At 41.4% G+C, this 27,346-nt stretch overlaps 1 protein-coding gene across 1 annotated transcript in view; it reads right to left on the bottom strand.

Annotated features, from left to right (window-relative positions):
- The window catches only part of prrc1 (proline-rich coiled-coil 1), a 51,750-nt gene that overhangs the window by 13,510 nt on the left and 10,894 nt on the right, over positions 1-27,346 (bottom strand). The window contains exons 3-6 of the mRNA XM_073048481.1: positions 26,938-27,294; positions 26,142-26,287; positions 12,960-13,062; positions 6,925-7,088 (exon numbers count right to left, since the gene is read on the bottom strand). Coding sequence (XP_072904582.1) covers positions 6,925-7,088; positions 12,960-13,062; positions 26,142-26,287; positions 26,938-27,294 — 770 coding nt within the window. The remainder of the gene's footprint in view (positions 1-6,924; positions 7,089-12,959; positions 13,063-26,141; positions 26,288-26,937; positions 27,295-27,346) is intronic.

Here is a 27,346-nt window from a genome sequence, read left to right as displayed (position 1 = left end):
CTATAATACACCCCTATAAGTGTTACAACACCTTTTCCATTCCTCAATTCCACCCAAATAGTCTCCCTAGATGAGCCCTCTAATCTATCCTGCCAAAGCACCGCTGTAATATTTTCTCAGACAAGCAATGCAACACCTCCTCCTCTTGCCCCTCCGATTCTATCACACCTGAAGCAACGAAATCCAGGAATATTTAGTTGTCAATCACACCCCTCCTGCAACCATGTTTCACTAATAGCTACAACATCATATTTCCAGGTATCAATCCATGCTCTGAGCTCATCCACTTTTCTTACAATGCTCCTAGCATTAAAATAGATGCATTTAAGAAACTCTCCACCTCTTCCTTTCTGTTTATCCCTAATGATGTGGTCAACTTTATTATCTTTTTCTTCCTTCTTCCCTAAATCTTCGGTCTGAGTGCTCCCCTTCTCTATCACCTGCCTATCCTCCCTCACACACTGTCTACTAGCTTTCTCTATTTGTGAAATAACCTCCTCTCCCCTAGTCTCTTCAAATTGATTCCCAATCCCCAACCATTCTAGTTTAAAGTCTTCCCAGTAGCCCTAGCAAATCTCCCCGCCAGGATATTGGTCCCCCTAGGATTCAAGTGTAACCCGTCCTTTTTGTACAGGTCACACCTGCCCCAAAAGAGGTCCCAATGATCCAGAAACTTGAATCCCTGCTCTCTGCTCCAATCTCTCAGCCACGCATTTATCCTCCACCTCATTCCATTCCTACTCTCACTGTCGCGTGGCACAGGCAGTAATCCTGAGATTACTACCTTTGTGGTCCTTCTTCTCAACTGCCTTCCTAACTCCCTATATTCCCCTTTCAGGACCTCTTCCCTTTTCCTACCTATGTCATTGGTACCTATATGTACCACGATCTCTGGCTCCACATCCTCCCACTTCAGGATATCTTGGACACGATCAGAAACATCCCGAACCCTGGCACCAGGGAGGCAAACTACCATCCGGGTCTGATTGCATCCACAGAATCGCCTATCTGACCCCCTAACTATTGAGTCCCCTATTACTACTGCCTTCCTCTTCCTTTCCCTACCCTTCTGAGCTACAGGGCCGGACTCTGTGCTGGAGGCACAGCCACTGTTGCTTCCCCCAGGTAGGCTGTCCCCCCCAACAGTACTCAAACAGGAGTACTTATTGTCAAGGGGTACAGCCACTGGGGTACTCTCTAGTACCTGACTCTTCCCCTTCCCCCTCCTAACCGTGACCCACCTGTCTGCCTCCCGTGGTCCCGGTGTGAACACCTGCCTGTAACTCCTCGCTATCAACTCCTCACTCTCCCTGACCAGACGAAGGTCATCGAGCTGCAGCTCCAGTTCCCTAACACGGTCCCTTAGGAGCTGCAGCTCGGCGCACCTGACGCAGATGTGGACTTCCAGGAGATTAGGAGACTCCAGGACCTCCTACATCCGACACCGAGAACAACAAGCTGCCCTCACACTCATACTTCCCCTTTCCTCAAATAACAGGAAAAACTGAAACCTAAACCTACCTAGCCTTGCTCGCTTCCGCCTAAGCCCGTTGAGCCAAAGCCCTTAAGCTTTAACTCTACTTCCGGCTCACTCCGCTGTCCGCAAACGACGCTGCCCGCTGTATAAGGCTGTGTCCTTTTTAAATCTTCCCCGCTTCACTCTATCTTCAATTTAGATTGAAGGGGTTTGACAAAATGACCTTGCATTCTTCTAATACCTGGGATCAAAACTAAAATTACCTGTGCCCTGCTTGGCTTCATAATCTATTGCTCAAATAAAGTGAAATAAATGTTTAATCTTCCCAATACCCAAATACATTTATAATGCAAATCTTACAATTCTGGCCTTTTAATCCAGGGATGCCACAGTGGTCACCAACTTGCATGAAAAATACTTGGTGTACCAGGAAGATAAACGTGACACCAAATTGTCACTAAACTAATTCAGGAAAATTGTCCTTAGCATTTCACATTACTTTGCAAAGAATCCTAGATTTGTAATGTCAAATACAGCATTCAGTCCATCACACTGTTCTGCCTCTAGAGGTGCTGTTCATTTTGTAGCTGTTTGTTTTGTACAAACCACTTCTTGTTTGTCAGCTTTTTTAATATCATTTCCTGCATGGGTTAATTTGGGTTTCAACTTGGAGCAAACACAGTGGAAAGACATCCATCTCCATCCACTATTTATTTGCTCTTGAAACAGTTTTCTTAAAATTGGTAAACATTTAGAAGATGTACTTTAAAGGAAGTATTATGTTTATCGTTCATCGCTATTAAGCTATCGTTGCGCCACGATTTCACTCTAGTCTACAGTATAGCTATAGAGTATTGCATGTGTGTGTTACCTTGTTTAACTCTGATCATGAGAATAATCAATAACATTAGTATATTCAAATGCATGACAAATCTGTATTGAATCCAACATGAGTTAATAATTTAACTTTCTTCAATTTCACTAGTTCTCTCATTAAAACCATGAAGAAAGCTTTCTGCTCGGGTGAACTTTGAGAAAGTGTTTAACTCCCTGCCTAGCTTTGTACACGGTGCACTGTGAGGGGAATAGACATTGCTAACTAGTCCTGCCGAAGGGACTCGGCCCATAGATGCTGCCTGGTCTGCTGAGTTCCTCGAGCATTTTGAATGTGTTGCTTGGGTTTCCAGCATCTGCAGATTTTTTCTTGTTTGTGACTGGCTCTTTAGAGTAATCTATTCAGTCCCATTCCCAATAGTTTGTAAATGATCTTCAAGTATCTATCTAATTTTATTTTTAAAAGCCCTGATCCACTTGATTTTCATCATGCCTACAAGCAATGAGATTCATATTATCCCTAGCCTCTGCTCAGTTCTTACTTACTCATTTGTTCCAACTGCCCCCCACAGCATTCCATCTAATTCACTTTTGCTATTCAATTTAAATAAAAAAATTTAACAAGTTTAAGAGGTTCAGCAAGGTATACAATATCATAGTTTTAAGTGAGGTAAATGAAGGACACCATACAATCAAGATTTTGAAACACAGTGCAGAATAGGCCTTTCTAGCCCTTTGAGCCCCGCTGTGCAGCAACCCACCTATTTAATGACGATTTACAATGACCAATTAGACAACTGGTATGTCCTCAGATGGTGGAAGGAAACCAGAGCACCTGGAGGAAACCCACGTGCACATGGGAAGGTACGCACAAACTTGCTTACAGAGGAAGCCAGAATTGAACTCCGATGCCCCAAACTGAAATAGTGTCACGCTAACCACACTACCATGCCACACTAAGGAACATAGTTTCCGCAGTCCAACACAGCAGTTGATAAGAAACAGGGAGCGGAAGAGGCCATTCAGTTTTTCATGCCTGTGCTGCAATGCAATAAAATCATGGTTGACCTACTGCCATTGCAGAACTTTCCCGCACCAATGCATTATCTTTTGATTTATTTAATAAGGTGAAATAGGATATGTCTCAATCCGTTCTAAAAAATCTACTCTGCACTTTCTCTAGGGCCTTCATATCTTTCCTAAACTGAAATGGCTGATGCGTGGTTGTCCGTCATGTCCAATGATGACAGGAAACCTGTACTGAATAATTTTTAATGTGGACAAGTCATTGCTCTCTCAAACTCAGAAGTCCGGGTCCAGTGGTACGAACAAGCATGATAAACTGGAGTCTTTTGTGGTTGCAGTGGATAATCATAATGTCCTCTGTGCCTTGTCATGCCTCTCACTCCACAGAGCATTGCAGTACCACCTTACCGGCTGTTGAATCTCATTGATAAGCACAGTCTGCCGGAGCTGACTTATCGTGGTAGGACAGGTGTGCCCCTATCACACCGGGGCATGAGGCTACTGATAACCCTCAACTGGTTTAGTCCACCTGACGAAGCGGTGTCCTGGGTGTGTCTGCTGTCGCACGCAAACAGTTACTTGGACTCACAGATGAGAGCTGAGTGTCCGGTGGGGACTAAAGGTGAGAGCTGCCCCAGAATGGACATAGCAAGCCACTTCACCAGAGCACTGACTAAAACTGGATGAAATACAGGCAGACAGACATACTTTATTGATCCCGAGGGAAATTGGGTTCCGTTACAGTCGCACCAACCAAGAATAGTGTAGAAATACAGCAATATAAAACCATAAATAATTAAATAATAAGTAAATTATGCCAAGTGGAAATATGTCTAGGACCAGTCTATTGGCTCAGGGTGTCTGACACTCTGAGGGAGGAGTTGTAAAGTTTGATGGCCACAGGCAGGAATGACTTCCTATGACGCTCAGTGTTGCATCTCGGTGGAATGAGTCTCTGGCTGAATGTACTCCTGTGCCTAACCAGTACATGATGGAGTGGATGGGAGACATTGTACAAGATGGCATGCAACTTGGACAGCGTCTTCTTTTCAGACACCACCGTCAGAGAGTCCAGTTCCACCCCCACAACATCACTGGCCTTACGAATGAGTTTGTTGATTCTGTTGGTGTCTGGTACCCTCAGCCTGCTGCCCCAGCACACAACAGCAAACATGATAGCACAGGCCACCACAGACTCGTGGAACATCCTCAGCATCGCCCGGCAAATGTTAAAGGACCTCAGTCTCCTCAGGAATTAGAGACGGCTCTGACCCTTCTTGTAGACAGCCTCAGTGTTCTTTGACCAGTCCAGTTTATTGTCAATTCGTATCCCCAGGTATTTGTAATCCTCCACCATGTCCACACTGACCCCTTGGATGGAAACAGGGGTCACCGGTGCCTTAGCCCTCCTCAGGTCCACCACCAACTCCTTAGTCTTTTTCACATTAAGCTGCAGATGATTCTGCTCACACCATGTGACAAAGTTTCCCACCGTAGCCCTGTACTCAGCCTCATCTCCCTTGCTAATGCATCCAACTATGGCAGAGTCATCAGAAAACTTCTGAAGATGGCAAGACTCTGTGCAGTAGTTAAAGTCCAAGGTGTAGATGGTGAAGAGAAAGGGAGACAGGACAGTCCCCTGTGGAGCCCCAGTGCTGCTGACCACTCTGACACACAGTGTTGCAAGTGCATGTACTGTGGTCTGCCAGTCAGGTAATCAATAATCCATGACACCAGGGAAGCATCCACCTGCATCACTGTCAGCTTCTCACCCAGCAGAGCAGGACGGATGGTGTTGAACGCACTGGAGAAGTCAAAAAACATGACTCTCACAGTGCTCGCCGGCTTGTCCAGGTGGGCGTACACACGGTTCAGCAGGTAGACGATGGCATCCTCAACTCCTAGTCAGGGCTGGTAGGCGAACTGGAGGGGGTCTAACTGTGGCCTAACCATAGGCCAGAGTTGCTCTCGAACAAGTCTCTCCAGGGTCTTCATGATGTGGGAGATCAATGCCACCGGTCTGTAGTCATTGGAGCCACTGGGGCGCGGTGTCTTCTACAGCACAGGAACCCTCTGGAGACCCAGGCTCAGGTTGAAGACATGGTGAAGTACTCCACATAGCTGGGGGGCACAGACTTTGAGCACCCTGGGGCTGACACCATCCGGGCCTGCAGCCTTGCTTGGTGGAGACGTTTCAGCTGTCTTCTCACCTGTTCAGCTGTGAAGCCCACCGTGGTGGTTTCAGGTGGGGGGGGGGGTGTAGTCATGAGAGCAGGGTGGGGGGCTGTGAGGAGGGGTAGGAGGGGAGAGTCGAGTATGTGTTGATTGGAGGCTGACAACAGATGAATCATGTGCGGGATGGGCAGGGGCCACAGTGTCAAATCTGTTGAAGAACACGTTAAGTTCGTTGGCCCTGTCCACATTGCCTTCAGCTCCTCTGTTGCTAGTTTGCCGGAACCCAGTGATGGTCCTCATCCCACTCCAGACCTCTCTCATGTTGTTCTGCTGGAGGTTCCACTCAAGCTTCCTCCTATATCTGTCTTTAGCCTCCCTGATCTTGGCTTTCAGGTCCCTCTGTATTGTCCTCCAGCTATTTTCAAACCATCAATCTCTGTCATGGAGGGGCCACTGCACAGGATCGGAAAAAGCTGCAGGAAGTTGCAAACTCAACCAGTTCCATCACGGGCACTACCCTCCCCAGCCATCGAGGACATCTTCAAAAGATGATGTATATATATATATATTTTCTTAATGTATATTTTTATTATGTATTGCACTGTACTGCTGCTACAAAACAACAAATTTCACACCATATGCCAGTGGTATTAAACCTGACTCTGATTCTGATTCTGATGAATGTTCCAAAAAGATTCAAAATAACTACCTGGGTTTTATATTCTATCCTCTGTCAAGGAAGCCTAGAATCAGCCTAATCTCTCAAATGACCTGCCAAATTCAAAGATCAATACACATGCACATTCTTTTGAACTGTGCCTTTACACTTATACTGTCTTCTTGTTCCTTCTGCCCATAGTACCTCCATACTTTTCTCTATTAAATTTAGTTTGTCGGTTGTTGCCCATTATACCTATCAATATGCTCTTGCACCTATGACAGTACTCTCTTCCTCACTGTTGGCTACATCTCCAGTTTCATTGAAAGCAGCACATTATGATAACATTACCCGAGTGCACTTGCATCTAAATTCTGCAAAATGCCCAGTAATGGTCAGTACCAATGCTCTTTAGTATCTGATCAATCTTAACCAATCTCCAACTTTGAACTACTTCTGATTAATCCAAATCTTTTCACATCCATACAGTGACACTCCACATTCCATGATAGACACTAGGTGAACCTTTGGTGTAGCATGGGTGAGGTGGTTTGCATTGGTTTAGTATGGGTGAGATGGTTTGCAATGACTACCATACCACTGAATCAGGTTCATCATCAGAATCATAGTTAGGTCCACACACTTGGAGGGGAAGTACGGAATGGCATGTACGCATGAGATTGCAGAGTAATTTTTACTGGTAAAGTTACATTTACCCAAGCTTTCATTTTAAACTATGTTGACAAGGACTTGCCTTTAATCCTGCAGCATACCCAATAGGCTGTGGAGCAATATTTGATTGGCCAGCTTCTCCAGTAACGGTGGCCAATCCAAACATTTCCTGGAAAGCATCTCGAATAGCAGCCACCTTAACTTCTTTGTTAGAAGTTACCAATATATCCAGATCACCACCTGATTCTAGAGGGGAGACAAAGGAAGTAATTCAAATAAATAGAGAATCCCTTACAACTGACACAGAGAGCTAAATTAATAGTAAACTTCGTCTAAGCATCTGCATCAGAAACTCAAATCAGTACAAGGCTGTTTCACTTCTCACCAACAATGCAGTTGCAAAATAAATTCGATGCTTTGCTCCTCCAATTCCATTACAGCAAGATTGACTAGGAAGACCAATGATCAAAGGATGTTCTTGAAGCCTTAGCTAACAAAGAACCTCATCTGACCTAGAGGAATCCCTGGCTTATAACCTCTGAAAAAGGAAGAGGATTGAGGAAGCACTTGGACCTTTAAGTCCCTACATTGGGAGCATGTGAAAACTCATTGAGAATTGTGGAAGTGGTGCACCACCATTCTGTGTGCCTTATAGTCTGAGCTATAGCAGTCTGCAGATCTGACGCAGTCCTCAACAGGCATGTCAGAACACACAGAACTGAGTGGAAACAAGTCAATCACTGAAGCTTCCAGCAGAAGCTTTTCACAGGCTCTCTATCAAATATATTTTTCTTCGAGTTCAGTATTACTGCACACTGAGCTGCTTGGAAACCATTTCTAGGTCTCTTGCCCCAAAGACTGATGTTGATGTTTAAGTTCAACCAGAAACACCGTGAACTCCTTTTCATCTCAGGCTAGCAGCATACAAGAGCAGGGAGATTATGATAACTTCATAAAACATTTGTATACAGTTCCCGTTACCACACTGTAAGGAAGGTATGATTGCACAGAAGAGATGCCAAAGAAAGTCACCAGGATGTTGCTGGACAATGTTTCAGTCATGAGGAAAGACTAGATCGGCTGGGTTTTGTTTTCCATAGAGGAAAGAAAACTGAGGGAGCCCGATGGAGAGATACAATTTTTTGAGGGTAATGTGTAGGGTAAATAGTAAAGAAACCTTTCCCAATAGTAGAGGCATCTAAAACTAGAAAGGATAACTCTAGAGTAAGGGATAGGAGGTTTACAGGGGATCCATGGAGAACTCTGCAAACTAGGTGGTTGGAATCTGGAATGTGTGTTGGAGGCAGGTAGTCTTTAACGAAATTCAAAACATTTCAGAGGGATCTGAGGGATCTTGGGGTCCAAGTCCATAGGTCACTCAAAGCTGCTGTGCAGGTTGACTCTGTAGTTAAGAAGGCATATGGTGTATTCACCTTCATCAATCGTGGGATTGAATTTAACAACCGACAGGTAATATTGCAGCTATATAGGACCCTGTTCAGACCCTACATGGTCAGAACTGTGCTCAGTTCAGTCGCCTCACTACAAGAAGGATGTGGAAAGGGTGCAGAGGAGATTTACAGGATGTTGCCTGGATTGGATGCTTTATGAGAATAGGCTGAGTGGACTTAGCCTTTTCTCCTTTGAGCGACGGAGGATGAGAGGTGACCTGATAGAGGTGTACAAGATGATAGGCATTGATCATGTGGATAGTTAGAAGATTCTTCCCAGGGCTGAAATGGCCAGCATGAGAGTGCAGTTTTAAGTTGCTTGGAAGTAGGTACAGAGGAGATGTCAGCAAAAGTTTTTTTGTGCAGGGAGTGGTGAGTGTGTGGAATGGGCTGCTGGCAATGATGGTGGAGGCAGATACAATAGGTAACACAAAGTACACTGCAGATGCTGTGGTCACCCAACACATACAAACAAGCTAGATGAACTCAGCAGGTCAGGCAGCATCTGTTGAAATGAGCAGTCAATGTTTCGGGCTGAGACCCTTCGTCAGGACTGAAGAAGGAGGGGGCAGAGGCCCTATACAGAAGGTGGGGGGAGGGTAGAAGGTGCCAGGTGAAAAACCAATCAGAGGAAAAGATCAAGGGGTGGGGGAGGGGATAGGCAAGAGAGGTGAAGAAGGAATGTAAGGGGAAAGCACTATGGGTAGTAGAAGAAGGCAGAATCATGAGAGAGGTGATAGGTTGCTGGAAGAGGAGGTGGAGTGAAAGTGGGATGGGGGAAGGGAGAGGGAGGGAATTACCGGAAGTTGGAGAATTCGATGTTCATATCAAGGGGCTGGAGACTACCCAGACGGTATATGAGGTGTTGCTCCTCCAACCTGAGTTTGGCCTCATCATGGCAGTAGAGGAGGCCATGTCTGGACATATCCGAATGGGAATGTGAAGCAGAGTTGAAGTGGGTGGCAACCGGGAGATCCTGTCTGTTGTGGTGGACAGAGCGGAGGTGCTTGATGAAGCGGTCCCCCAATCTGTGTTGGGTCTCGCCGATGTAGAGGAGGCCACACGAAGAGCACCGGATGCAATAGGTGACCCCAACAGTCTCTATTCCCTATTCCCAGTTCCTCCGTCTCCGCCGCATCTGCTCCCAGGATGAGACTTTCCGTTCCAGGACATCTCAAACGTCCTCTTTTTTTTAAGAATCGTGGTTTCCCTTCTGCCGTCATCAGTGATGCCCTCACCTGCATCTCCTCCATTTCCCGCACTTCGGCCCTCACCCCATCCTCCTGTCACCACAACAGGGACCGTGTTTCCCTTGTCCTCACTTACCACCCCACCAGCCTCCGGATCCAGCATATTATCCTGCGCAACTTCCGCCACCTTCAACAGGACCCCACCACTAAGCACATCTTTCCCTCTCTACCCTTCTCTGCTTTTCACAGGGATCGTTCCCTCCTCGACTGTCTGGTCCACACGCCCCTCCCCACAGATCTCCCACCTGGTACTTATCCCTGCAAGTGTAAGTGCTACATCTGTCCCTACACTTCCTCTTTTACCACCATTCAGGGCCCCAAACAGTCCTTCCAGGTGAGGCAACACTTCACTTGTGAGTCTGTTGGGGTCATCTATTGCATCTGGTGCCACAACAGAAAGGATCTCCCGTTTGCCACCCACTTCAACTCTGCATCACACTCCCATTTGGATATGTTCATATATGGCCTCCTCTACTGCCATGATGAGGCCAAACTCAGGTTGGAGGAGCAACACCTCATATACCGTCTGGGTAGTCTCCAGCCCCTTGGTATGAACATTGAATTCTCCAACTTCTGGTAATTCCCTCCCTCTCCCTTCCACCACCCCACGTTCACTCCACCTCCTCTTCTAGCTGCCTATGATTCTGCCTTCTTCTACTACCCATAGTGCTTTCCCCTTACATTCCTTCTTCACCTCTCCTGCTTATCCCCTCCCTCACCCCTTGATTTTTCCTCCGATTGGTTTTTCACCTGGCACCTTCCACCCTCCCCCCCCACCTTCTTTACAGGGCCCCTGCCCCCTCCTTCTTCAGTCCTGACGAAGGGTTTTGGCCCGAAATGTTGACTGCTCATTTCACCGGATGCTGCCTAACCTGCTGAGTTCATTCAGCTTGTTTGTACGTGTTGATACGACAAGGTCTTTTAAGAGACTCCTGGATAGGTACATGGAGCTTAGAAAAATAGAGGCCTATGGGTAACCCTAGGTAATTTCTAAGGTAAGGACATGTTCAGCACAGCTTTGTGGGCTGAAGGGCCTGTATTATGCTGTAGGTCTTCTATGTTTCTAAATATCTAAATAAGCACTTTAATCACTAAAGCAGTGATGGCTCTGTTGGAATTGGTTGTTTTTGTTATACTTTTTTAAAGATATTAGTTGAATTAATGCAAGACTAAAATTGTAGTTTCTTTCTTAATGACATAATTTGTATTTTTAACAAATTCACGTATTTTTTGCAGTATGTGGTGGTTTGCCTCCACTTACTGGCAGAAAGCAATATAGCAGTTACATAATCATTCATTATCCTTTTTCATTTTCAATTGGCTAAGTACTAGCACTTAACACGTGTGTTATAATTGAGTAGCCTTTTGATTGAATTCTGATATCCAAGGAATGTCTTTTGTCTGGATTATAAATGTGAGATTTTTCAAAAGCTCCAAATTGAATCTATTGAATATATTGAATTTCTTTAATTTCTCATCTCTCATCTGTCTTGTATCACTGTTTTTTGTTTACTTAGTATCTGTCATTTGTTTAAACTCCATATTAAACAAATATTGTTAAAAATCAAGGTCTTTCACTCATTCTTTAACTCTGAAAAGTACCCGGAGATCCAAAAGTTCTGTTCAAATGTTGGCAAATTGGATTAGTACACCTGATGATTAACATGGACAGGGAGGTCTGAAGGACCTAACACCTCTTTTATCCCTTGGGCTTGTAGAGTTTCTCCTTAAATGTTTCTCAGTCATTGAGCTCATCTATTCCTTGTTGTAAGGAGTATGACATCCACATTAAAGATGTTTCTCTTGAATTCTCCACTGCATATATTTTGGTTTTCCCTTCAAACATATTTGCTACGTCTTCTATCACATCGTTCAATAATAAAGCTATTAATCAGTTTACCTTCCCACGAGAACAGAGCCTTTCTGTTAAATCGTTCCTGATATTATTTTATGAAAGCAATGCAAACTGCAAAGAATGTTTAAAACTCCAACTGAAATGAGTGAATTAGAACTCAATTGCCACCATCTGAAAAAGGAAAATAATGAAACCAAAAAAAAAGTGGCTTCACTGTGGACATTTTGGATGTTGTCTTTAGATACTGAAGGATAAATTTTGTAAATAAAGGTCAGGCAACATACTCCATCCCAAGTTCTCCTGGGATTCAAAAGCAACATTTTTGAAATACAATTGCTATTAGGCAGGCAATCAATGTAGTTAATTTGCACACAGCAATCATCTCGAGATATAACAATGACCTGTTAATCCATTTCAGATGTGTTGGCAGAGGGCGAAATGACAAAAAAGACAACAGAAGTACTGCCAGTTCCACAAAGAACAGATGGAGACTCAACTTAAACTTTCTTTGGACAGATGGGACCTCTGGCAATGCCATTATTCCCATGATAACGCACAAAAATGGCAGCCGGATTGGAGGTACTCAAGCCTGGAGAGGAACAAATTAATGCACCTCACCTTGTGTAGATGCAGAGCTAAGAATCAAGACACACTGAGAGAAGGTCCAACATTCCAGAACCAGAATCATATCATTTTACAAACAGTATTGACTGGGAATATTTGACTCTGGGTTAGGGTTGGAATGGATGCTGATGCAGAAGAAAAGTAGATTCTTCTGTGCCACCTGCTTTTGTTTCTAGTGCAATACAAAGGTCTAGAGATGAAGTAAGAATTGATTCACTTTTGTTAAAACTCAGAAGTACATTTTGCATCAGCAATGTCAGCACCTCAATGCAAAAGGCCAGAGTCAGAATTGTACAACACAGACAGAAACAGTCCCTTCAGCCCAACTTGTTCATACTGATCAAGATGCCTATTTATGCTAATCCCATTTGTACAGATCAGAGAAATGGTAAGCTTGCTTGGTATAGTTAGGTTGATGAGGGAAAATGATAAAGGATTTAAAACATTTATAGCAAAGAGGGAAGCAGCTTTGAGCAAGTGATATTTAGCTCAGAATACAGGACACAACGGGGTTATGAACAAGTGATTTACAGGCACATACGAACCACTCCCATATTATTAAGTTCAAAAAATCTGATATAATTGTTCTTTCTTATCAGCCTTATGTAGTTTTAATAACATTCATTACACAGAGGAGGTATGGTTAACATAATTGAGTAATTTGTGTATTTTCAAACTTAAAGAAAACAGATTTGGAGGCAACTGTAAAAAAAATTAGCCAGAGACAGCTTGTAATGCATGGTGTGTGGAGTTTACATTAGTCTCCTAGAAAAACCAAGGAACAAACAAATTGTGAATTGAAAGAGGCATGATGAGGAATATAGTTGTGAGGAGTGATGAAGACATGATATATAATCAGTATTACACAAGCCCTCTTATATTCATTCCCATTTAAACGTATCAAATGACTGAAGTATCCTTCATGAATCATACTTACTGATGTAAGGAGCCATGCCTGGATCCAGCGTAGTGATCATGGACTCCACAGAATGTTTCGTTTTATCCAAAACTGATTTCACAACAGAGTTTCCCGCCACACCCTAAAAGAAATTAGTCAAAACTAGTTATTTTGAACTGTATTTGAGTTCAGTGACATGATCTGTAACAGATTCCAACAAATGTCCCATTGATGACTCAAACATAGAATAAAAACAGACTGTCCAATGCATCAGACACTTCCAGTATTGAAGCTCCAACTTTATCTAACCCCATGAGCATTTTCATTTATTTCTGTCATGTTTATCCTACTTCTTGTTAAGCGCATCTCTGCTTATTTACCATTTCTTTATGGGAGTGGGTTTCATTTTTGGACGACCTTGATGTAGCATGGTTTTTCACCATTGCCCCAAATTCCCCTATTGGATTTATTAGTAGTGATATTTATGGCATCTACTTTCAGCCACTGCCTCAAGTGGAGACATCTCTTCTATATTTACCTTCAATATTTGCAAGAAAACAGACAACCCAGTCTTCTCATTTTGGAAAAATGCATCTTTTTTTGTTAAAGTTATAAAGAACCACATACCAATTACCAATACATGCTTGACCTATGCTTTTTCCAACTGCACTTTTCCAGAATTTTTCATATACATGTTTCCCCCGCTATCCGAAGGAAGAGCATTCCTATGAAACTGTTTGTAAGCTGAAATGTCATAAAGTGAAGAAGCAATTACCATTAATTTATATGGGAAAAATTTTTGAGTGTAACTAGACCCCAAAAAGTAACCTACCAAATCATACCAAATAACACATAAAACTTAAAATAACACGAACATATAGTAAAAACAGGAATGATATGATAAATACACAGCCTATATGAAGTAGAAATATTGTATGTACTGTGTAGTTTCACTTATCAGATTCGGGAAGACAGCGAGCTGAAATCGATTTGTAGGGGAAAAAATCAGCATGTACACGCATGTGCACACAACTGCCGACACAAGGCTTCATGGTTATGGTAATCTTTCTCGGGATAAACACATGTATAAAGCGGGCAGCTTTTTTTTCATAAAAGCGAAAATTCTCTTTGGTTAGCGAAAACAGGTACTAATGTAGGTCTTTCCTATCAGCGAGCTGTCGTAAAGCAAACGTTCAAAAAACGGGGGCCACCTGTACAAAGCTACTAGTTTACTTTCCAGTAAGCCTGGTATTTACAAAATAAAAAATATAGGTGCCTTGCAACTAGAATGTCAGCCCACAACAAAAAGCAAACAAGTAGTGTAAAGAATGCACAGTTTATTATGAGTTAAGTGAATACAGGTGTCCCCCGTTTTACAAAAGTTCGCTTTATGCCACTTTGCTTTTACAAAAGACCTACATTAGTACCTGTTTTCACTAACCGAAAGAAATCGGAGGATTTTCGCTTTTACGAAAAAAGGCAAAAAGCGAAAATAGCGTTCAGCGTTTGTTTTGCAGCGAGCCGTTACAGGCAACGTGCACCCCGAGCAGTGAGAGTGGCGAAAAGCGAAAATAGCTTTCAGCGTTTGTTCTGCAGCGAGCCATTATAGAGGAAGCACGCACCCTGAGCAGTGAGAGTGGTGAAAAACAAAAATAGTGTTCAGGTTTTGTTTTGCTCTCAGTAAAACAAACACTCAGCATCAAGCCGTCATAACTTTGAACTGTGTCAGATTTTCGCTACAACTGACAGTGCTGCAGAAAAGTATGACTTCAATTTTGAAAGGGCATGTACGTTTAGCGCAGGTTTGCAGGATGTTTTGAGCGCTTACAAAGAACTGTATGATAGAAAAATGTGTGAACCTTCCAGTGTGCTCGCTGTCTTTGCGATTCTGGTAAGTGAAACTACACTGTACATGCATTATTTCTACTTTATATAGACTTTATATGATATTTATCATATCATTCCTGCTTTTATTATATGTTAGTGTTATTTTAGGTTTTATGTGTTATTTGGTATGATTTGGTAGGTTATTTTTTGGATCTGGGAATGCTCAAAATATTTCCCAATATAAATTAATGGTAATTGTTTCTTCTCTTTACACCATTTCAGCTTACGAAAGGTTTCATAGGAACGCTCTACTTTCGGATAGCAGGAGAAACCTGTATTTTAATACAACTGAATTTTGCAATATGAGTGTTATTGTAATCCTCACCCAGCTGCCACCTTTTCCTGAAGACTACATTTAGCTGCCTGCTGGGAGTATTTCTACAAAGATACAGATTCATCTGCTAATAACAAGTACATTTTGCAAATGACATTCATACAATATTCCTAAAGACCAATATTGAAGGGAAGGATTTTTGACAGTACTACTGGTATTTTCCCTACAGCCTAAAAGATTTTCTACAACGTCAGTCAGTGCAGAGAACCCCTGCAGTTGTTCCCCTGTTGGGGAATGCCACAGCAGCCAGATCTCTGGCACTAAGTCTGACTCTGTAGCTCAGAAGAAAAGTAAACAAATGGGGCAGATTACACTTGAACTAGAGAGGGACCAATGTTCCTGCATGTAGATTTGCTAGCACTGTTAGGGTTAGTTTAAATCAGGTCAGATGATAGAGTAGTTGGTGTGTGTGGAGGGGGGAGAGGGACACACACACACACACACACACACACACACACACACACACACACACACACACACACACACACACACACACACACACACACACACACACACACACAGTGGTATGTCGAATTACCGGGTGAACGAGTAGTCTTTGGGGTACTGCAAGTTTGTGTCTTTATTGATGCTTTGCTGCACTCGAGTGCTCGGTGTAGGGTGCAGATGCTTTTTTGCTGGGGGGGGGTTCGGGATTCTAACATTTAACTGTCATTCATTCTTTGGGGCACTCCTCTGTTTTCGTGAATGTATGCATAAAAAAAGAATTTCAGTATGTATATTGTATATAATTCTCTGACATTAAACTGAACTATTGAAATGTGTAAGTTGTTTAGGTAAACCTTGCACGGGGCTCTGCATAGGTTTGTCCAACTGAGTCAGGGAAAGGATAGCAGAATGAAAGAAACACGGTTGACAAAAGAGATGGAACGTTTAGACAAGAAGAAGGAAGCAAACTTAAGTTTAGGATGCAAAAATGCAAAAAGAGTTATAAGATAGCCAGGAAGAGGCTTAAGAGGGGACTTAGGAGAGTCAAAGAGTCATTAAGCAAGACAGCACAGAAACAAACCTTCGGCCCATTTAGTCCATACCAAATTGTTATTCTGCCTAATCCCATCAACCTGTAGTTGGACCCCCCTAACCCTCCATACCCCTCCCATCCATATACTTAACTGAACTTACTTTAAATGTTACTATCAAACCCACAGCCACCCCTTCTGCTGGCAACTCATTCCACACCTGCACCACCCTGTAAGTGAAGAAGTTCACCCTCAAGTTCCCCTTAAATATTTTACCTTTCACCCTCAATCTAGGACTTCTAGCTCTAGACTCACCCAACCTCAGTAGACAAAGCCTGCTTGCATTACACCCCTCATTATTTTGTATACTTCTATCAATCTCCCCTCATTCTCCAATGCTCCAGGGAATAAAGTCCTAACCTATTCAACCTCCCTCTCTGACTCGTCCCAGTAACAACCTTGTAAATATTCTTGTATTCTTTCAATTTTATTGACATTGGGAGCTAGACGAAGACACAAGAAAGCCTTGGAGACTAGGATTAACAAAAACTCCAAGGTGAAGAACAGAAGGATGTTTGAGTGAGAACAGGACCACCCCAGAGCAGGTCAGAATATACCCCATTTTACCATGGGAAGCGAGGGAAGAGATTGTTAGGGTGTTGACAACAATCTTTGCGTCTTCCTTGTCCACATACCAAAGGATAATGGCAAATGTTGCTCCTTTGTTCAAGAAAGGTAAGAGTCAATCATGGGAATCATAGATGAGTCAGTGGCAAACTAATAGAGAGGATTCTTAGGGACAGGATTTGACAAGCATTTGGAGAAGCACAGTCTTAACAGTGGTGTAATGGATTTTAGTAAGGCATCTGATAAAGTTCCCAGTGGTAAGCTAATCCAGAAAGTCAAAAGGCATCTGGATCCGTGGAAACTTAGCTGTGTGGATTTGGGAATGGTTTGCCCACAGAAAGCAGAGGGTGGTGTTACGCCTGTGCCCCAACTCTGAGGGGCCGAAGGGTACAAAGTAGCCCCCTCCTTTTTGAGAATCGCAAGATCGCTATTAATTCAGGTCAGGAGACCCAGGAAATGAGAGAAAGACACGCAGAATCCACAAGGGGTTTGGAATGTCCTGGCCCCTCAGCGATACAAAGCCACGGGACACGGCCATTGTCTCTTGGAGACGGAATTGTGTATTGAGCACTGTGCTATTCATTGAAGCCCTCAAGGAATGAGCAATGTGGGCTGGTTGGGGGATGACATCATTCCAACCTGATTGACATCTGAGACCCCGTGAGTAAGGATAAAAGAAGGTCTGGGGAACAACCCCTTTAGACGCACCAGGAGAAACGCTAGAAATCCCGTGACAGCGTAATAGCGACAGCCGGTGGAAGGCCCACGTGTGTCCTTTCCCGTTGCCCAGGATTGAGGCCTTACCACGGAAGACGGCTTAGCTAAAGAAGAGATCACCACTGACGACATTTCAAAGGATCAACATCATAAAAAGGAAAACGGGCAAGTTCTAAAAAAATCGTCTCTCTCTCCAACCAAAAGCTGCAGCCTGAATGAACTGAAATGACTTTTATATTTCCATCGGACAATACATTATCCCCTAGACAACGACAGAGCTATTTCTTATTGATTATTATTATACCCGCGCTTTTAGATTTAGTATTGACGACGTATATTATCTGTATGTTTGCATTGATATTATTTTTGTGTATAAATATTGTTAAAAATAGTACCGGACTTCCGGTAAGATGGCTACTGTTTAGCTGCTCCGAACTTTTGCTCCGTCATTCTCCCTATCTTTGCACTATATGTCTCCATTCTTAAACCTTAGTTAGGTATTTTATTAGGTTTCTTTTACTTGCCTGCGAACACATCTATCTTATAATGTCTACCAAAAGTACTAAAACCGGGAAAAAGGAAACTTCTACTGCTCTGCCGGCTGACATTCTCGCTGCTTTGGAACAGCATCGACAAGATATTTTAAAGGAATTTAGAACTTCTTTCAACCGGCTGGATGTCAAATTGGATCGGATCAACGCTAGAGTGGACGAACATGCTGATCATTTATCTCGCATCGACTCAACTTCTGAAGATTTAAAACGCCGTGTCCAATATCTGGAAACCCTCTGCTCCAGCCTAGAGGAGAAGAATTGTAAACTTTTTTCCAAAATGGTGGATCTTGAAAACCGGAGCAGACATTGCAATCTACGAATTCTTGGTTTGCCAGAGGCCATTGAACAGGGCTCTCCCGTGAAATTTTTTTCCAATTTTCTCTGTGAGATTTTTGGGAAAGAATTTCTTCTGACTCCACCTGAGCTTGAAAGGGCACACAGGATCTACGTTCCCCGTGCAATTCTGGGTTCCCGCCCACAGCCGGTAATATTGTGCTTTCATCAATACCAGGTGAAAAACCGTTTGATTATGGAGGCACGCCGCAGAGGTACTTTTGCTTTTCAAAATACAGTCATTCGTTTTGTGGAGAATTTTGCCCCCCAGGTTCTAAAGATGCGTGCTGAGTTTAAAGGTGTAATGAAAGTGCTTTTTGATCGTGGACTTAGACCCTCCCTTCGAAACCCAGCCGATCTTCGAATTACGCTTGCTACTGGAGAATATAAGTGGTTTAAATCAGTGAAGGAGGCTGAGGCATTTGTTGGAAGTCCTCCGGCCATTCCGTCTCCTTCGGAACCCAGTCTGACCTTCTAAAATGGTGGATAAGTACCTCTCGTAGTAAAGCTATTTTTTCCAGACTCAGACTTTACTTGAATAATTCAGTCATTATCTATCGAAACTCTAAGGGCTGTAGACAATCTCTTCCTGGACTTGGTGCGTTTTTTCTAAATAGATAATCCGAGTTTAATGTTTCCCTGCGGACGTTTAGATTGTACTTGTGTAATCTATTTTATTCTTGTATAACTTTATTTATAGAGATCTACAATTGACTCTAACTTGTTTTGGAGGTTTGGAGTTTTTATTGAAGGCCTCCCTGTTGGTTGATTCATGGTTTAAGTTTTGCCTTTTTTTTTCTGTAAATGGTTGATAAGTACTCTCTTCGAATCTATAATTTCCCCCTTTTCTCCCTCCTTTTTTTGTCTTTTAATCTTCTATAATCTTTCGCGGGTAGGTTAGTTTTGGTTTTGGTTTTCTTCTGATTTTCTTCGTATTAAGTTTTATACTTCTGTTGAAGTTGTTCCTATTTGTAATTATGTTTTCTAGTGCATAAACTAGTTACCATTTGCTATAATATTTATACGGAACTGTTGTTAACGACACAGAACTGGAAGTCATACTTGGGTTAATTTTTTTAGTAGAGCTAGCTGCTCTTTTTGGTAGCCGTCTAGTTTTGGGTTGCGAAGTTGGGGTGGGTTCTCCAGTTCCAACACTACTCACTGTTTCTTTTGCTTTCCTTTGTTACTCAGGACATGTTTCTGTTTTGATTCTACGAATCTATGTTTACATTTTTGCTCCCAGACTGTTATTGTACTGCTTGACTTTTTATATGCCTGCTGCCTTCTACGCACTAACAATTGATAATGGTTAATACACTTAAATTTGTGAGCTGGAATGTAAAGGGATTGAATCACCCTGTTAAAAGAAGGAAGGTCTTCTCACATATTAAACAACTCAAAGCGGACATTGCTTTCCTTCAAGAAACTCATATTTGTTGTTTTGATAACTCCCGGCTTTTGTCAAAGTGGGCGGGTCAGCATTTTCATTCATCCTTTGCCGCCAAAGCTGGGGGGGGGGGGGGGGGGGGTCTCCATCCTTATTAACTCAAATATTCCTTTTGAACTCCATAATAAGATATCTGATACAAATGGCCGTTTTATTATTGTTTCTGGTAAACTATATAATACTAAAGTTGTACTAGCAAACCTGTATGCCCCCAATTTTGATGATGTTAATTTTTTTGAACGTTTTTTCTCCTCACTACCAGACTTAAACTCATACTCTCATACTGGGTGGTGATTTCAATTGTTGGTTAGATCCTAGTTTGGATCGATCGTCCTGTTACTAGACCACCTACTAAATCTGCCTTAGCTATTCAATCGTTTCTCTCTAATTATGGTATCTCTGATATATGGCGTTTCCTTCATCCTACTGAGAGAGATTATTCTTTTTTTTCACATGTTCACCATACCTTTACTAGAATTGACTACTTCTTACTCGATAATCAACTCATTCCATTTGTCTATTCTTGTGATTATCAGAGTATACTGATTTCTGACCACGCCCCAATTACTCTGTCTTTAAATTTTCCTGGCCTCCCTCACAGGAATAAACACTGGCGGTTTGATTCGACTTTATTATCGGATGATGATTTTTCTAAAATTTATCAACGATCAGATAACCTTTTATTTTAACACCAATACATCACCTGAAGTGTCATCCCAGATTGTCTGGGATGCCATGAAAGCATATTTGAGGGGTCAAATAATCTCCTATACAGCAAATCTTAATAGAAAGTCCTGTGCAGATCGATTAGACCTCATTAATCAGATTAAAGAATTGGATCAACTGTATGCTCAAACTAAGAATCCTGAACTATACAAGAAACGTGTAGAACTTCAAACTAAATTTAATCTTCTGTCTACTCAACCTGTCGAATGCCAACTTCTTGAAAGTAAGAGTCGCTTTTATATTCATGGTGACAAATCTGGTAAATTTCTAGGCAATCAGCTGAGGCGTTCCAAAGCCAAACAACATATTACAAAGATCCGGAAGGAGAATGGAGACTTTACATCGGATCACTTAGAAATCAATGACGCATTTAAAAATTACTATTCTCGACTTTATTCCTCTGAATCTTTGAATGACAATATCTCTATTGATCATTTTTTAAATAATTTGAATATTCCTTCGCTTTCATCTGATTTAAAAGCCAAACTTAATGCGCCTATATCATCAGAAGAAATATCTTCTGCAATTTCTGCATTGTCCTCAGGGAAATCTCCTGGACCTGATGGGTTCCCCGTAGAATTTTATAAATCATTCTCTTCACTTCTTTCTCCTCAGTTACTTTCAGTATTATCTGACTCGTTTAACTACAGCAAATTGCCACCCTCTTTTAATGAGGCATCTATTATTCTTTTATTAAAAAAGGGTAAAGACCCAACAGAGTGTTCCTCGTATAGGCCGATTTCTTTGCTTAATGTTGATGTTAAAATCTTGGCCAAAGTTTTGGCTTATAGATTAGAAACTGTTATCCCCTCTATTATTTCTGATGATCAAACTGGTTTTATTAAAAACCGTCTTCCTTTTTTTAACATTCGACGTTTATTTAACATTTTATATTCACCTCCAACTGGGATTCCTGAATATGTTATTTCCCTCGATGCGGAGAAAGCATTTGATCGTATAGAGTGGAACTACCTTTTTGCAGTTTTAGAAAAATTTGACTTCGGTCAAAGTTTTATCTCTTGGATCAAATTGCTGTATTTGTGTCCTACTGCCTCTGTTTTAGCTAATTTTCAGAAATCCCAGTTATTTAACCTCAATCGTGGCACCCGTCAGGGATGCCCTTTAAGTCCCTTTCTCTTTGATTTGGCTATAGAACCTTTGGCGATAGCTTTTCGAAATTGTCCTGAACTGACCGGGATTTGGAGAGGGGGTGTTGAGCATAAAGTTTCTCTTTATGCTGATGACTTATTACTTTTTCTTTCAAATCCGTCTACATCCTTACCTCCAATGTTTTCACTTCTTGACCAGTTTAGCCAGTTCTCTGGATATAAACTTAATTTACATAAGAGCGAACTTTTCCCAATTTATAAAGAAGCACAAGAATTAACATTTCGTGATCTCCCTTTTAAAGTAGTCCACAATCAATTTACTTATCTTGGGATTACAGTCACAAGGAAGTTTAAAGATCTCTTTCGTGAAAATTTTGCCAATCTTTCATATACTATTAAACAGAGTCTGTTACAATGGTCACCTCTATCTATGTCTTTGGTAGGTCGTATTAATGTTGTTAAAATGTATGTTCTCCCTAAACTTTTATATTTATTTCAATCAATCCCAATTTTTATTCCTAAATCTTTTTTTGATTCCTTAGACTCTATTATTTTGTCATATCTGTGGAAGAATAAGCGCTCTAGAATTAATAAAGTTTATCACCAAAAATCTAAAAAAGAGGGTGGCATGGCTTTACCTAACTTTCGTTTATATTATTGGGCAGCCAATAAACGTTGTGCTACCTTTTGGTCTTTTTTCCATGGCCAACCCGAGTGCCCTAATTGGGTGGCAATGGAGTTGAGCTCCACTAAAGAATTATCTATCTCTGCACTTCTCGGCTCTGTACTCCCTAGTAGTTTGTCCAGATTAATAGTTAATCCTCTTGTTAGACACACTTTGCGTATATGGGCTCAGTTTAGGAAATTTTATGGTTTCCATGGTTTTTCCTTTTCTAGCCCTATCTTACATAATCACCTTTTTTTTATCTACTATGTATGACTCAGCATTCCATGATTGGTATAGGAAGGGCATTAGACATTTTGAAGATCTTTTTATTGATAATCGCTTCGCTTCTTTTCAACAGCTCTCTGCTAAGTTCAATCTGCCCAATGCTCATTTTTTTAGATATCTCCAAATTAGACACTTTATTCCTCCTTTAATCCCTAACTTCCCTGAAATGCCTGAGAAAAATATTATGGACTTATTTCTTTTTATTAATCCACTAGGTGAAGGTTTAATATCATTTATTCGTGATAAATTAGCAGCCTTACGACGTGCCCCTGCGGATAAAATTAAAATGGCATGGGAGCATGATTTAAATACCTCCTTATCTGATGAGACTTGGGACTCGATTCTCAAATCGGTTAATTCAACCTCTCTTTGTGCTCGCCATTGCCTTTTACAGTTTAAGATTGTTCATAGAGCCCATATGTCTAAATCTAAATTATCTCGATTTTACCCTAACATCAGTCCGCTTTGTGATAAATGCAAAAGGGGCGAGGCCTCTCTCATTCATATGTACTGGTTTTGTCCTAGCTTGGAGAAATTTTGGAAAGATGTCTTCATAACGTTATCGTATATTCTGAATCATCACCTAGAACCTAACCCTTTAATTGCTTTGTTCGGTTTCTGGGGTGAGACAGATTTACGTCTGAGTTCGACTAAGTGTCGAATATTATCTTTTGCCTCTCTCCTGGCTAGACGTTTAATCCTCCTTAGATGGAGAGATGTTGCCCCACCCACGCATGCTCAATGGCTTAACGATATTATGGCCTGCTTAGACCTTGAAAAAATTCATTATCCAGTCCTTAATTTGGATTTAAAGTTCCATAAGGTCTGGGGACCTTTTATTGAGTACTTTCATAACCTTCCTCTTAACTAAGGTTTTTTTTCGGTCCCTTGCTTTCAGCTCCTTTTTTTTGGTAGTAGGCATTAATATCTTCTGTTGCTAAGTGTATTTACAGTTTTGGGGGTTTGATTGTCCTGATTTATATTCTCTATATTGTGTTGTGGTTGGTCTGGAGTTTTTTTTTTGTTGCGGGGCTTGGGGAGGATACTAATTTTACATGTCTTCAATTTGGGTGCTTTCTCAATTATCTTTCTTTGTATCATATTATTATTGTATGTTTATTTTTGCACTGTATCAATGTTCTTCATTTTGATCTGGGTTTTTTTTATCTGTAGCTATGTAGAAAATGTATAAAAAAACTAATAAAAAAAAAGTACCATCAGACTTCAACGGACCTCTCTATCTTTGCTGGTAAGTGACCCAGTTACGGGGTACGTAACAGTGGTAGTAGTTAGTGTGTCTACCTGGGGAGCAGTGGCTAGTGGTGTTCTGTCGTTCTGTAATGTCTACACATTGTTATTTTAATAAATGGCTGAGAGTGAGAAAAGACCTGAGGTTTGATCAATCTAAGTGCCAGGCTGATTTGGGAAAATCTGGTACATGCTGAAACATGGCGATGGGGTCCAGGCCTAGAACGTATCAAAGTGACAGGGCCCAGATCCAAGAGCGAGGAATGACCCAATGTTTAGAAGATTTAAACGCTGGGTCAGACTGAAAAAGCAAAGGTGTCAGGACATAGGCAAGGGTAGGGCTTCTTCTGCTCACTGCTCCATGACATTTACTTGGCTCTGTTTTTTTCCTCTCTGCACATGGGGTGTTTGACAGTCTTTTTTTAAAATGGGTTCTTTTTGGTTTCTTTGTTTTGTGGCTGTCTGTAAGGAGACGAATCTCAAAGTTGTACAATGTATATATACTTTGATACTAAATGTATTTTGAACTGAACTTTGAAGTTTGGATGAAGAAGTGGGTTAGTTCATTTGGAGATGACATGAAGTTTGGTAGTGTTGTGGGTAGTGTAGAATATTGTCATAGGTTACAACGGGATAGATATAGACAGGATGCAGAGCTGTGCAGTGTAGTGGCAGATGGAGTTCAATCTGAAAAAAATGTGAAGTTATACACTTTGAAAGATTGAACTTGAAAGCAGAGGATAAAGTTAATGGCTGGATTCTTAGCAGTATGGAGGAACAGAGGAGTCTTGGCGTACAAGTTGTAGGGTGGTTAAGAAGGGGTACGGAGTACTTCCCATTATTAGTTGGGAGATTGAGTTCAAGAGCCATAAGGTAATGTTGCAGCCCTATAGAACTCTAGTTAGACCACACTTGGATTACTGTGTTCAATTATTATTGCAGAAGCCAGAGAATATGCAGAAGAGACTTACCAGGATTGCGCCTGGATTAGAGAATGCTTTATGAGGAAATTTTGAACAAGCCAGGCTTTTATCTTTGGCCCGAAAGAAAATAAGTGTTGACTTGCTAGATTGTATAAGATTATGAGAGCTATAGAGTAGACAGCCAGTGACTATCTTCCAGGTGACAATGGCCAATACCAAAGTATATCTGTTTAAGGTGAGTGGAGGAAAATTTAGGGGAGATGTCAGAGGTTTTTTTTGTTACACAGAGTCACAGGTAATCAGAATGCACTTCTGATGGTGGCAGTAGAGGCTCATACAATAGGGACATTTAACTCTTACATAGGCATATGAATGTATGAAAAATGGAAGGCTATGCCCTATGAAGGACGGGTTAGATTGATTAGTAGGTTGTCAGCACAATACTGCAAGTCAGCACAACATCACTGTACTGTACAGTGTTTTAATCATGTTTTAATCATGATTTCTTTTGTTTTCAAAGCAGTTAACAACATATATCCTGGTGACTGAACATAGGTGCTTCTGAACTAAGTAACTGGCAAACTAGACACCACAATCAGCAAATGAAAATAATCAGTAGATGGTTATCACTTCTTGCTTGGTAAGCAAATACTGACCTTTAAAGTGATATTCACAGTGATGAATACTGCAGTTTCAGGAATTCTACCCTGCTAAGATCGTACACGTTCACAAAGAGACCTCTAGCAGCCTAAAAAACCAAATTCCCTGAATTTCAACAATGAAAATTGCATCCTACTCCAGCCTAATTTATTGTAAGTTTCGCTTGAATTTGTTACAAGGATTCCAAATGAAAAACTGAATGCTCTCAGGCTGCTCCTAGATGTACAGATACAAGCCCTTTTTTACTGAATTAGTTAGGTCTTCAGTTGGAAAAATTGTGTATCAACAAACATCGGAAACCAATGCGAGAATACATCACGATAACACTGGGTGTCAAACTACATTTATTTGAACAGATAGAATTACATTCTGGCACAGTTCTCAAGGAGTCTGCACATTCAAATGTATGGAAAGTGTCCCAAGCACAAGTATTAAAAAGAGCAAAAGGAGTTATTCCCAGTATTCTGGCCAATCAGTATGACTATAACAGACTTATTTGATCATCATCACATTGTTAATTTGCAGGAGCTTCTTTCGTTAGATGCATGGGATGTTACAAATGGAATATGAAGGGTTCCATATAAATTCATGAGAACTAAATGCTTCAGAAGTTTAAAATTTACTTGTCTATATGGACTCCTAACAATGCATTAGATCATCACTCTGCTTAAGTTAATTAGGGAAGTGAAACCAAATGAGTGACACAAATTTAATCACTGAAACTCACCTTAAAAAAACCCCAGAATCCTCCTCCGGCACCACCTTGGTCATGGTGCACAGACATCCTGGGGTCCTCCTTTTCCTCTGGGAAAGTAATAGAGGAACCACCTCCCATAGGAGCAGGGGCCTGAGTCAGGGTACCTGGCACAACTCCTGACAAATGTAAATAAATCATTACACACAAAGACTTATTTCCATATCTATCAAAATACATGCTAAAAGAATAAAAGTTGGAAAATATAACAAAACCAATTAATATTTAGCATCTTAATACATTTTCCAAACTTGTTACTCCATGATTGTTGCCACATGCATTTATATGTAGATATATATACAGGCAAGACAGGATGGAATACCAAAAAATACAGGACATATGTTTTATGGAGTGCATTTTTTTCTCATGTTGTTACTCCAGGTTAGAAAGTACTAGTAAGAACCAGTATAGCCAAAAATAACCTTTTAAACTGGAGTCAAAGGACTTGGAGAAAACCACAAAATCCAGATTAACTACAGAAGATTTTTCAGGACATGAAGATGAGTAAGAAGAGTAAGGTAGAAAAGCATCCTTACCCTCCTTCAATACTCTGCCATCATAAATAACTATCAGAACATAGATGGCGGTCTCAGTCCAAACACTTAAAATATTTTCATATTAAGGTACAAGGGAAAGTTTCATTTTTAGTTCAAAGATTGATGAATATTGTGAAAACATTTAAGCTACATTAAGGAACTTAAACACATATTTCCAACTAAACATCAGCTAGTTTCTATACACATATGTAATACTGAAATAAAACCACGACCTGTGACGGATGTAGAAAAAGTTGGCATCAGTGGGGTTTGTGGAGATCGACCAGCATGACCTCGAGTGATGTCGTAGTTTGTAGTCATGGAGAAACCAGTGATGGGTGGACCTGTAGGAGGTGCAGAAAAGATAGGAGCAGGTGGAGAGCCCACAGGAGGTGCTGAAGGAGGAAAGCCATAAGCTGCAGCACCAGAATGAACAGCAGAAGGATGAATTGGGGAAGCAGCAGCAGTTAGGGGTGTAGAAGACATGGCAGGAGGCAAGTGTGGTCTAGGAGGAGGTGGTGTAGAAAAGACTGAGGGAGGTAAAGCTGAAATGGAGGTAGTAATGGGATTAGGTAAAGGGCTAGGTAGAACTAGATAGGTGAGTCCAAGGTGAAACAAAAAGTGAAAAAAGAATTAAAAACA

The sequence above is a fragment of the Hemitrygon akajei genome, chromosome 6, assembly GCF_048418815.1.
Source record: "Hemitrygon akajei chromosome 6, sHemAka1.3, whole genome shotgun sequence".
Classification (NCBI taxonomy): Eukaryota; Metazoa; Chordata; class Chondrichthyes; order Myliobatiformes; family Dasyatidae; genus Hemitrygon; species Hemitrygon akajei.
Note: the sequence above shows the minus strand (reverse complement) of the source record. Positions and strands in the feature narration are given on the sequence as shown.